At 37.7% G+C, this 13,448-nt stretch overlaps 1 protein-coding gene across 1 annotated transcript in view; it reads right to left on the reverse strand.

Moving 5' to 3' along the window:
- Nucleotides 1–12,384, reverse strand: part of LOC105439490 (DNA helicase B-like) — a 28,431-nt gene extending 16,047 nt beyond the window's left edge. Inside the window, exons 1-3 of the mRNA XM_030995123.1 lie at nt 12,308–12,384; nt 2,272–2,516; nt 1,361–1,843 (exon numbers count right to left, since the gene is read on the reverse strand). Coding sequence (XP_030850983.1) covers nt 1,361–1,843; nt 2,272–2,497 — 709 coding nt within the window. The 5' untranslated portion in view covers nt 2,498–2,516; nt 12,308–12,384. The remainder of the gene's footprint in view (nt 1–1,360; nt 1,844–2,271; nt 2,517–12,307) is intronic.
- Nucleotides 12,385–13,448: the final 1,064 nt, after the last annotated feature.

Consider the following 13,448-nt stretch of genomic DNA (forward strand, 5'->3'; position numbering starts at 1 on the left):
AGCAATAGATATATTGATTACTAACCAAGAAACTATGATTACTAACCAAGAAACAATATACATATTTAGTATATATATGTGTACGAGCCTGTGTCACTTTAAATGTTACTCTTGAATACACTTCAAATGATCTATGTGATGAAGTTAATACAATTGAGAATAGAATATACCTAATTGGTAATATCGGTATATATTGGTATTACCTAATTGGTAATATCGATATTGCCAATATTGATTATGAAGTATCAATCCGTTTATCACTGGTTCTTCTACATGCATACTTTATTGCCACGTACTGGATATATGAAAGAGTATGCGGCAGGTCTGCAGCAGGTCTATATGAGATATGAATATTCATGAAGAAGAGTCTGCTGCAGACCTGCTGCAGACCTGCCGCAGACTCTTCATCATGAATATTCATATCTCATATCTCATCTGAAAGAGTCTGCGGCAGACCTGCCGCAGACTCTTCATCATACTGAAAGAGTATGCGGCAAGTCTGCGGCAAAACTAATTTGCATGTGAAAAAGATGACTGTCTGCGGCAGGTCTGCTGCAGATCTGTCGCAAGTCTGCCGCAGGAGTATGCGGCAGGCTCATTTCTTTCCTATGGGTAGACCTCGTGACCCCAAAATCTAATCAATTCATTGGCTCTGCAAGTTACATACATGACCAAAGTTTGGCAAGAATCCATTAATCGGTTCTTGAGATAACGCGATCACGAGAACGGGACGTACGGACGTATGTATACGGACGGACGGACAGCCTGAAAACATAATGCCTCCTGCTACTTCGTAACGGAGGCATAAAAAGAACATAAAACTCTCGATATGGTTGTGATTCTATTCACAATACACAGTGCATCTAATACAGGAAAACCAGACACTGTCTGGACATGAAACTTGCACTTCTAATGCCCTTTTCACCAGAAGAGACTTTTGCACGGAGCAAAATTGCGGTGTTGTAATTCACGAGATAAATCTGAAATTCTGAACATAGATGATTGACTGACTACTGAAATCTCCTGCAAAAGGACAATCAAGAAAGATCCCCCCTCCCCCCAAGACTTCTGATTTCTTGAAATTACATGTCCTACTTTAGTTCGGGCAATGTAGGATTTTCTTTTTTTTCTTTTGATCTCAATCTTTACTAATTACAATTTCTCTTTCTTCTTATTTGTTATATTTGTTATATTTATTTCATCACCAATGTGGTATTAAGGGTTGTGATTATGGTTTTGGGTTAGATATGTGCTCCTTACATGTAGGTCCAGGGCTAAAGTTATGAATTTGGTTAGTGTAGGATATTGTTATGGTAAACACTGAATGCATCATTTTTCATAGCACTTAATTGTTACTCACAATTTGGCTTCTTCTCCTTTTCATCTCTGTTTCTGGATTTGGGACTGAAGCATTCGTTTGATGGATCAAACCGCTGCATGATTACTTTAGCAACCTGCACAATCGGCATCGCCTTTGTATCGTCGTGTGAGGTCTCTTTCTTGAGAGCATCCTCCAGCACCGTGAAGAATTGGTGAAAGGTATAGTCAGTCAGTCTTCTTCTACCACGCCACTTCTCAAAGTGGTCCCAGAAGGCTTCCTTCATCTGGAACGCTGCACTGCCTAGTTCTGGACATTTGAACACATAGGATAGGAGCTGCTGCAGGAGACTCTTCCCTTTCGGCCCCTTCTTGTTTCGGAGTGTGTACGTGGGGGTTCCCTGGCAGATGTAGACGCCCCCTTCCTTGACAGCTTTAAACGAAGCAATCCACCAAGGTCCATCCATCAGGAACTTACCCTTAACTTTGATCTCTTTCTCTTTACCCCTTTTTTTCATCATCATGCCTGGGAAAAAGTCATATGTATTGAATGTTATTTTATAACATTATCATATTGTCTTGCTGCAAATGTGAAAATTCACTCATCTTATCAAGCTGTTTTACTTGGGTTTTTATTATTTTTATTATTTAGTTTCTTTTTTGCATTGAAATGTTTTCACTTATAGGTTGTAACAGACAATGCTAAATGATTCCCTGATTTTTCAGGTTAACACAATTCAACTCGTTACAATTGTGGGATTCACCAGTATTCAATTAATGGTCAAAAAGTTTTGCTGCAGTAATTAACTTGGAATAATAATAGTAACCAAAAATGAATTACAGTTATAGTAGTCAAACTTTCAAGGGCCTTTTTACACTTTCTGTTCAGACTTGTTTTCAGCAACCCACCCAGTTCAAAACCTCAATTTTTGTAGAACAAGATGGCCTACTTACGCTCCCTTAAAGGAACAGATCTGGCCTTGGCATTAGGAGCTCCACTTTCAACTGCTATCTCTTCTTCTAGTTCTAGCTCCACAAAATCCTCCTCGTCTAAGGCATCCTCAACTTCATCCTCGTCATTGCCATCACCTGCTTGTCTCTCCTGGTCCTTATGGAAATATGCCTGGACTTGAATCACCTGGGCATATGCATCCTTCACTTCTCGATTGTTTTTAGGCATGATCCTTTGTTCTGACGTTCTTGGGCAAAGAATAAAATAATAAAAGGGAATCATTATATTAAGCCTTAATTTCATTACCATGTTGAACCAACTTTTAACCTGTTAACTACTGAATTGTATCATTCATTAGATCCACATTTCTTTCATATCATGGTTTCCTAAATAAAATAAAAAATATGGACAAACTTTCCGCTGGATCGTGGCGAAAATTGTCAGGTTAATCCCCCATGCTCTTGTTCATGCAATGAACATGTCTATATTAGAAGACGGAGATGGGAACTAGACTGCATTCATCCACGACTAGGATCTCCACGTCGCTGAATTTTCCATGATTGGACTTGCGGTCAGTGCCCAGGACACTGTGGAGGGTCATTGCTTTCATTCCAGTGCGTCTCTTAAGTATGGAGGCTGCACAGCCAGTAGGGGCTGTCAGAAGGATCACAAGTTCGTCCTGGTCCTCCTTTCCCTCCCTCCTCCCCAGTTGGAGACGGTTTATTCCAGAAGCTCTGGATGAACGGATGGATGAACGGATGAAATGATTATTTCTGTCTAGACTAGATAGAATTTTTCTTAGTTTAAACTGGTGAGACTCTGAGCTCAGTATCTGAGTGTGAGTGACCACCTCCTACAAAAATATACTATATAGGCCTAGAGCCTAGAGGATCTAGTCTAATACTAGGGTGTCTAATGGCACTCGGTTTTGTGTGCTAAAATCCTTCCCATGCATAGAGATTGCGCACATCACTATGCAGTCCATGAGGGGTCTATTTGCTATAAAAGGACCGCTAATCATAACATATAACTTTCCATACCTGCAGGTCCGCTATTCATAATGCAGGGGTGATAGTGAGCGCTAAAAAATATATAGGATTTTTGTTTTCCCTCAACCACGCCCCCCTCGAGTAAAAAAAAGAAAAAAAGAAGAGGATTCGGGGGGGAAAATGGCATCTAACAACATCCCCCCCCCCCCCTTTTGAGAAAGAAAAATTGGGAAATTAAAGGGAAAAATAGGGAAGAATAGAGAAAATAAGGGGAAAATTGGGAAAAACGGGATAAAATCAGTAGAGCGTCCGCCTCACAACCGGGAGGTCGTTGGTTCGAACCCCGGCCGCATCATACCAAAAGACATTAAAAGATGGGAGTTGTTGCTACCTTGTTTGGCGTTCAACAATAAGGGATAGAGCAACGTCGATCTGGCGCTGCTCAGTGGCTGCCGAGCTCACGATCAATTGGGCAAAAAGAATTTCTGTTTCGGTTTAATAAAATTTGGAGTGGACTTTAAAAGATTATTATTATTATTATTATTATTATTATTATATTTTTTTTAATCAGGAACAAATCAGAAAATTCAACAACAAAAATCAGGAAACCGATTTAAATCAGATTTTTATCAGGCCTGATAATGAGAGAAAAGGCTCACTATTCATAAGGAAATAAGGTCCGTTAATCATTAGGATCGCTATTTATATTACAAATTCGGGGTCGCTATTCTACGAGAAGAGGGTTGCTATTCATAACAAGAACTGAGGGTCGCTATTCATAAAACGACGAGAGGGTCGCTATTCATAAAACGACGAGAGGGTCGCTATTCATAATAAGAGTAGAGGGTCGCTATTCATAACAAGAACTGAGGGTCGCTATTCATAAAACGACGAGAGGGTCGCTATTCATTAATAGGAGTAGAGGGTCGCTATTCATTAATAGGAGAAGAGGGTCGCTATTCATTTACGAGAAGAGGTTCGCTATTCATAATATGGGCAGAGGGTCGCTATTCATTAATAGGAGTAGAGAGTCGCTATTCATAATACGAAATGAGGTTCGCTATTCATAATAGGAGTAGAGGGTCCCTATTCATTAATAGGAGTAGAGGGTCAATATTCATAATATGAGCAGAGGGTCGCTATTCATTAATAGGAGAAGAGGGTGGGCTGGCTATTCATAACTCGAAATGAGAGTTGCTATTCATAATACGAGCAGAGGGTCGCTATTCATAATAGGAGTAGAGGGTCGCTATTCATAATAGGAGTAGAGGGTCGCTATTCATAATAGGAGTAGAGGGTCCCTATTCATTAATAGGAGTAGAGGGTCGCTATTCATAATAGGAGCAGAGGGTCGCTATTCATAATATGAGAAGAGGGTGGGCTGGCTATTCATAACTCGAAATGAGAGTTGCTATTCATAATACGAGCAGAGGGTCGCTATTCATAATAGGAGTAGAGGGTCGCTATTCATAATACGAAATGAGGGTCGCTATTCATAATACAAAATGAGGGTCGCTATTCATGATACAAGAGGTTCGCTATTCATAATACGAAATGAGGGTCGCTATTCATAATATGAAATGAGGGTCGCTATTCATAATACGGGAAGAGGGTCCCTATTCATAATACGACATGAGGGTCGCTATTCATAATACAAGAAGAGGCTCGCTATTCATATGAAATGAGGGTCGCTACTCATTAATAGGAGCAGAGGGCCGCTATTCATAATATGAGAAGAGGGTCACTATTAATAATACGAAATGAGGGTCGCTATTCATAATACAAGTAGAGGCCTAGAGGGTCACTATTCATAATACGAAATGAGGGTCGCTATTTATAAAATACGAAATGAGGGTCGCTATTCATAATACGGGATGATCGCTAGAGTATAGACCCTGTAGCGGCTCTTACATTCGCCCTACTTTTACCGTACATTCATGTCTCCAGTATTTTTCCATCACGCTACTTATTTATATTCATTATTCGGACCACATGTTTTTTCCTTCCAATCGAGCACCGTGGTTCCGCGCATCGTTCACCCGCGTATTTTTCAACGCCACAAGGTTTTTCCTCACTCCCGCTTTCACCTTGTTCGAGTCAAGACGTCTCCGCAATTTCCTCTCCAGGCTTTATTCTTCTGTGCCTTTCGTTTCTTATAAGGCATGTCAACTCTTTCTCTGCCACGTTCATCGGGCTGCAGTCTCCCAGTGGAACGTTATATTCAGGACCGACATGGCGCTTGACTCTCCGCTGGGAGCTGCCAATTTCTTTGTTCCGGTAGCTCTTTCCACTCACGAGCTCATCATTTCACCGCAGCTCATCTAAACATTTCTTCATCAAAGTCCGGCGCATCAAGCGAGCAACTATTACTACTCAGCACCAGTGCCGGCTTTGCATGTCTACCTTTCTACTCTTCGCCTCCGACATCGAACGACCCACTGTTCCGTCGTCGAGCGCCGCATCTCTTCTCTTCTCGCCTGAGAGCTTCTCCATCTACATGTACATTCATCATCATCACGAGCGTCGGCGACGACATCGCGTTCTTCACGGTTCTTTAGCCACGTCAACGAAGTCGCGTTTCCGCCATCAAGCCTCCGCACATCATCGCGTGAGCCCCTTCCTTCGTTTTCATCTCTCTTCATCTTCATTGGACTTTCGACCTCATTTCCACTCTGTCGTAGCTCTATTCATTTCATTGCATTTATTCATCATTACATGACCATTTAAACTCCGTGCAATATTTACGATTCTCATTCTCATTCCGAGTCATTTATATGTGCTTGACTTTGCAAGTGTATAGTCTGCATTATTCAGTACCCAATAAACTAACGAAAGGGGAATACTTGCTTTCATGTATTTTATTGTCAGTGCAACCTTGTTTCCTCGTAGCTAAATAAAAATAAGAGTTATGTTGTGTGACGAGTGAACACGCTTTCAAATATCCATTCACATTACCTCACACACTCATCTCTCTAAAACCCTATTCATAATACAAAATGAGGGTCGCTATTCATAAAACAAGAAGAGGGTCGCTATTCATAATAGGACTAGGAGTAGAGGGTCGCTATTCATAATAATAGGAGTAGATCTAGACTCTATAGAGAGTCGCTATTCTATACGAGAAGAGGGTCGCTATTTATAGAGCAGAGGGTCGCTATTCATAATAGGAGTAGAGGGTCGCTATTCATTAATAGGAGTAGAGGGTCGCTATTCATAATAGGAGTAGAGGGTCGCTATTCACTAATGTGAGCAGAGGGTCGGCAAATAATATGAGTAGATCTAGAGGGTCGCTATTCATTAATATGAGCAGAGGGTCGCTATTCATAATAGGAGTAGAGGGTCGCTATTCATTAATAGGAGTAGAGGATCGCTATTCATAATAGGAGTAGAGGGTCGCTATTCACTAATGTGAGCAGAGGGTCGGCAAATAATACGAGTAGATCTAGAGGGTCGCTATTCATAATAGGAGTAGAGGGTCGCTATTCATAATAGGAGTAGAGGGTCGCTATTCATAATAGGAGTAGAGGGTCGCTATTCATTAATAGGAGTAGAGGATCGCTATTCACTAATGTGAGCAGAGGGTCGGCAAATAATATGAGTAGATCTAGAGGGTCGCTATTCATAATAGGAGTAGAGGGTCGCTATTATTAATAGGAGTAGGCCTAGATCTAGGTCTAGGCCTAGAGGGTCGCTATTTATAATAGAGTAGAGCCTAGGGTCGCTATTCATCCTGCCACAGGGCTCCCCATTGTGCCAAGCCACAAATCCCCCCAGTGCAAAATTTATAACGAGATAATCGGATTAACGCGATGGTACTACTAATAATCGCGTGCAAAACACTAGGCACAGTCCAAATTAAGGGCATGAACAATAATAGACCGAAAGCTTCAGTCTCTGATATCGACCGCCTGACCGCCTCTAAACATAGACTGATCGAAGTACGGCCTATGCCGTACTAGTGGAACAAATGGTTCGGTTCGGCAGGACCGCGATGAATGAGATATGCTTACCAGATGGTTACCAGATTTTTACTAATGGGATGCAAAACTAATAATTGTTTTCATCTTGATAATAATCTATGTAATAATTAACATTTCTGTTGAGTTAATTCCTAGTATTTTACTTTCTTATTCTATTTACATGTGATACAATTTTTGTGATATGTACATAACTTTGGTGTCCTGCAAATTTCAAACCTTACTAACTGAAGAATGGTGTATAAATAATTGATTTATTTACAAGCTTGCAATGTTATAATGTTTAGTTTCACTTTATCTTTGATTTCCAATCAGATCATCTCATTCTGGGTCATGGTTTAAAAAATATTTAGATGTCTGTAAATGGAAAATGTTTGGTGTCCTGCAGTTATGTACATGTACATACTAGTGCACCAGAATCTATACAAAAACATATTGTATACTTTCAAAATGACAATGTAATGGTGTATATAGGTGAATGAAGAGCACTGATAACATTGGATTCCGCATTCTAACTTGTATGTGTTATTTAATCAACAATGAATGTGGACACCGAGTTACATGTACATGTATGTACGTGACAGTTACAGGTATGTACGTATTCCATGTTTTGTTTTTGGGCAGGTCCAAGCTATTTGGATTGTGACGTACGGGACATTCAGAGACTTTAAACAAGAAATAACAATGGATGAAATTATTTATATGGCTATCTTTTGGTATGAGTCTGTGGCTATTATGGGCTAGTTCATTTGTGGAAAGTTTTAGTTCTGACCAATTCATAAATTAATTTTTAATGTAATTAATGTGCTGCGTGACGTACGGGACCAGAGAATTTCTGACTTTTTCAAAAATAAGTTCGTCGTATAAATTCTCTGAATTTATTAAGTTATGAGATTTATGGTAATGATATCTTAATTCATTATGGAATCAAGCATTAATCACAACTATAACCATATTTTTCTGACCTTCCGTTGTTATGTTATATACCAAAACATAAATGTGTGTATGTGACGTACGGGACACGTGACGTACGGGACAACTTTTCCCTATGGGAAAATGCATTGAAATGAAGAATTTTCGTCAAAATTTGTTAAATATGAACAATTTTAACTTAAATCAGTGACAATTAGAGTGTTTTAGAACCCAATTAGATCCTCTGACCATCACTCAATATCCTCTGTGTTAATTTATGAGGTAAATCAATACAAATATTACTTTAATAAAGAAAACAAATTAAATTACATTCATACACACACACTATATTACCATTTTTATTCCATTTACCCATCTGTTATGTGCAGTCATGCTTCTTTTCTCATTTCTTTCATCCATTCCATTCAACAGTGCTACATGTACATGTAAATGTTTTAAAATAATAATTAATGAAGAAGATGAACTTGAACTTGAAAACTTTCATTAAAACTTGTTTGAAACACAGGGGCACACTCGGCACATCATATTTTGTGAACAAAGATACAGTACATTACAAATATGAAATCTTTTCTTCATAGCTTGTTTGAATTACTTGATAGTAATATAGAATTTTGAAGGAATCTTTTTATCACAGATTAGAACATGTACATGTATATGTTGCTGTCATATATTCAAGAATTTTAATGTACCGGTACATTAATGTACATGTTTGTGAAAGATGGATACAGAAATATAAATCTTGAATGTATTTTGTATTGATTAAAGACATCTTATTAACACCACCAGATATAATAAATTAAAACCCTAAAAGTTTGTGTGACCTTTTCCACAATTCAACAAAAATGCATGGGTGTAAAAGTGATGAAAATTCTAAGTGGGTGAGAGTGAGAGAGGCTGTCCTTCCTTAAAAGTTATGATTTAGTTTTTAGGAGATCAAAATTCCTGAGCTGGCTCCATAACATGTACATGACTGTACTATTATGATTTACATATTTAGCATCCTGTCAATGTTGGGGACATCAACTGGCAAAATACCAAAGTTGATAATACCAGGGGTCTGGCTTGAAGACTAATTACATCAATAAATATTCATAATTGAATGACACATGCCTTTAAGACTAAAACAATAACAACAACAACAGTACAAGTAAATTCCTAGAAGGGAACCAGTTGGAATGTTCATATATCCCTGTATACAACAAGTTTCCTAACACATATATATTCTCCTTTTGGTCATTTCCTTTTTTCACATCTTGCATTGGTTTTATATGGGGTTGTCCCGTACGTCACACACTTGTCCCGTACGTCACATTTCTTAATTTGATTATGTAATCAACACAGAATTTTCGTAATTTTTGTTAAACCTATTTTTTTGTTAGGTATTCATCTAAATTAGAACTTCCTAGAATATCTTTTAAAAAGAATATTATTTTCATAATTAAAATTAAACAAATTAATGTCAAATTGTGACGTACGGGACATCACACTTTGGAACCTACCTCATTTGCATAATTAATTAATTTTGAAAGTTTTTATATTTTTTTCCTATTTTCTAGTATGATGGTCTACATGTCCTAAAATATTTAATTTTGAAAAAATAATTCAAATGAGATACAAAAATAAAAATGTAATGTCCCGTACGTCACGCTAATTAACACAAATCAAAGTTCGTGACCTTGGCATTCTTCGTATTTTGATAATTTTTTAATTTTTTTATCAGATTCATAAAATTCATAGTTTCAGCTTTAAAATGATGTATAGTTTGTTGAATATATATAAAGATGAAATTTGACCCCCAAAGGGGACAATAGCTTGGACCTGCCCTTTTCCAATAATATTTAGTTATTTGTCATGGTATTAAAGGTAGTAACAAATGTATAAGACATACACACATCTGATTTGGTGAGAAGAATATTACAAAATATTGCAGTTTGAACTTTTTCATGTCATGTATGAAGGGGTGACCAAAGTTCGCGGACATTTTAGAACATATTACAAAATGTGATATTCGATCTATGATTTCTCATATTCTACACAAATTTATTTATTTCAATTATTACCAAATGGACGGCAAAGTTTTTTACTACAGATTGGTTTAACTAGAAAAATTTACCGTCAAAGGATTTCGGAGATATCGCGATCTAAAAATTCGATGTCCGATCGTGCGTGCGCGCTGCATCTAAAAAAGTCATAAAAACAATGAGACCTAACTTCACGCACGGTGGTTTACAGTTGATTTATCAAAAAATGCGTTCCATCAAAAATAAGGTAATATCATAATTTGCAAGGCAAGATATCGTACAATCAGTTAGTACCACTCTTTACTTACAATTTTGAGGATTTCTGATCTCAAAATGAAGATTTCCAGACCCTTATCGGTAAGTTGATAATTTTTCGGAACGGACGCAAATAACTGCAAAATTTGCCGATCTTTTGTCAATATTTTCACAATTTCGCACCCAATTCTAAAGAAAATTTCGTTTTGGGGTAATTATGTGACCCTCTTTCCATTGGTGATATCAGATTTTCGAAATCTTACCGATTTTTTGAGAAAGCGAACTTTGGTCACGCGCGAACTTTGGTCACACCGCCATACATAACTAAGACACCATTATGAAAAGACACCGAGTTATGTACGTTACTACCAATCAAAAATTTGAAATAATTATCATATATAAATTTATTTATTCCATACAGAATGAATTGCACCCTTTTGCATTTTAATTTAAACAAACCTTTATTGAATTTAAGGAACAAGAAGTTATTATTTGAATGTAAAACTACTTACTTTTGGTGTCCACAGTTATGTACGATTAAGTACAGAAATCTTACATTTCAGTCCTGAAATAGTAGTTTACAAACTATTTACACATTGCAAATTATGTTTCATTCAGGAAACACATCATTCCTTCAATTGAAGTCGTTATCAGACTAATGCAAAACCTTATCTGACAATGAGGCAAAGAGAAAGCATGTAGAGAATAAGATGTATCATCTATGTACTGTACATAACTCGGTGTCCACATTTGTTTTGGCCATATTCTAATAACTATAAATTGAAAAAAGTTGATATGGCAATGGTTTTAAGTTTTGTTTACAGTATGTTTTAACATCTAATGTACTTTGTCAGAAAAAGTAAAATTATAAGGGAAATATCATCAGGAAGTGGACACCGAGTTATGTACGTAACATTTTTGATGATGTGATATTTAGCTACTGATTGCCACTTAACGGCAATTTGTTAAGGTCTGATTTTTTAGCTATAGTCTAGACTATGTTGCATAATGTTTGCAGATTACAAAAATAATATTGCCACAGTCTATAATTGACTTTTAAAATTCACCCCATATGTAACACTTTTGTGCCCTTGATCAGAGCCCTGCACATATAAGTCAATAAATTTCGCATTTGTATAATAGGTCAATCATTATTATTTAGTGTAAATAGGAGTACAATACATAGGCCTAACTGTTAGACCTAATTCACATCTGATTTATAAATCAGAAAATTAGATCTAGATCTAAATAGATCTAACAGTTAGATCTAGTGAAAATCGGGGGAGAAAGCTCAATGACCATAAGTGGCAGCTGGATTGGCCAGATTACCTCCTCGGTGCGAGACCTCTGGGTAATTACCGTCTGTATATGGGGAATGTCAACAAAAATGTCAGTTTTATTAAAGAAATGACCCATATCAGACGGTTATTTCTGTCTAGAACAATAACTGCTAGGCCTATTACGAATGCGTGCAATCATGCAAGAAGCAGAGTAACAGTCAGTAGCTTGCTCGTGTGTACAAAGCACTAACAATAGCGTGCATGCAGCCTTATGAATTATGGCAGGCTATTCTAGCAGAGGGTCGCTATTCATAATATGAGCAGAGGGTCGCTATTCTAATAGGATTCTACTTCTAGGCCTAGACTAGAGGGTCGTTATTCATAATTTTAGGAGCAGTGCCAGAGGGTCGCTATTCATATTAATTAGGAGTAGACTCTAGAGGGACGATATTCATTAATAATAATACGAGTAGAGGGTCGCTATTCATAGTATGAGCAGAGGGTCGCTATTCATAGTATGAGCAGAAGGTCGCTGTACTCGATCTGTAGACCCTACATCTGAATAATTTGATCAAGTACTTACCCGTCTGTTGTCTAGCCTGTTGTTGCTTTATACTGCCACAGATCTACTGATCGAACTGCTCCCCAGTCTCACTCTCAAGTCTCAGTCTCACAATGACCCAGTCGTTCAAGCTCATATGCAAACTCTAAAATGTTTACTATTCCTGTCATAGCTGCATCCCGTTTCACAAAGCAAAGCCTTTTATTCAAAGATAAATGACAAAAATCAGTGACAAATCATTTAATTGTCACTGATTGTTGTTCAACCAAGCGTTTTTCTCCGTGCAATATCAGTTCCCGCGATCATATCAGCGATCGAGAGCGCGCGCGCCTATTCTGTGATGTGTAAACATACTGTTACAGAAATTGGTAGACCGAATTTTCCGTCTCTTTCGTTCGTTAGCCTCTTATTGGGGTAGAGTCGGCTCTCTCTTTAGAGACCAAAACGGACTATCCCGCGAAATGTGTAGGGTTATGTGGGCAAATCAGCACACCAAACTTGCAAAACTTATCCCCGAATTACTCCTTTCACAGGATGCATACCGGTATCCGATGCATGTTGTTATATTGTAAATTAGGTTAAAACTTAACTACTTCGGTTCCACTTACCAACTTGACTGAAATAATCCGTTTAATGGTCCATTTTTAGGAAATTATGGGTCAAAATCGATATCCATGATGAAAATCTTGCAAGCCGTGTTAAACTCTCGCTGCCGGAGTCATCTAAATCTAAATCTTCTTCTTCTTCTTCTTGATTTGTTTTTGTTTGGCAATCAGTCACAGTTGACTATTTTTGCCACACACTATTTTAATAGTGTCATTTATATACCTCACTTAACATTTCAATATTTTTAATAACCATGGTTATTAAAAAAATAGGTCAGTCTCCATGGTTACCCCATAGGTTTACATGTTAAAAAATGGTTTGAGCGATGGAGGATACCATACGTGTGCGAAAAATTGGTCGGCAATTTCAATACAATTGAATCTCGATCGATCTTACCGACAATTTTATCTTGCATTGTTGACTTGAAGACGAAAATTAACTCTCAAAAACAAAAAAACAACATCTGCCGATAGATCTTGATCTAAGTTCGTGCCAATATGCATTGCAAAAGTAAAAGAAGGGTCCGTTTCATGGAGCTTTTGCGAAGCATTCCTCA

Source organism: Strongylocentrotus purpuratus, unplaced genomic scaffold (assembly GCF_000002235.5).
Source record: "Strongylocentrotus purpuratus isolate Spur 01 unplaced genomic scaffold, Spur_5.0 spur5_scaffold_21, whole genome shotgun sequence".
In the NCBI taxonomy this organism is placed as follows: Eukaryota; Metazoa; Echinodermata; class Echinoidea; order Camarodonta; family Strongylocentrotidae; genus Strongylocentrotus; species Strongylocentrotus purpuratus.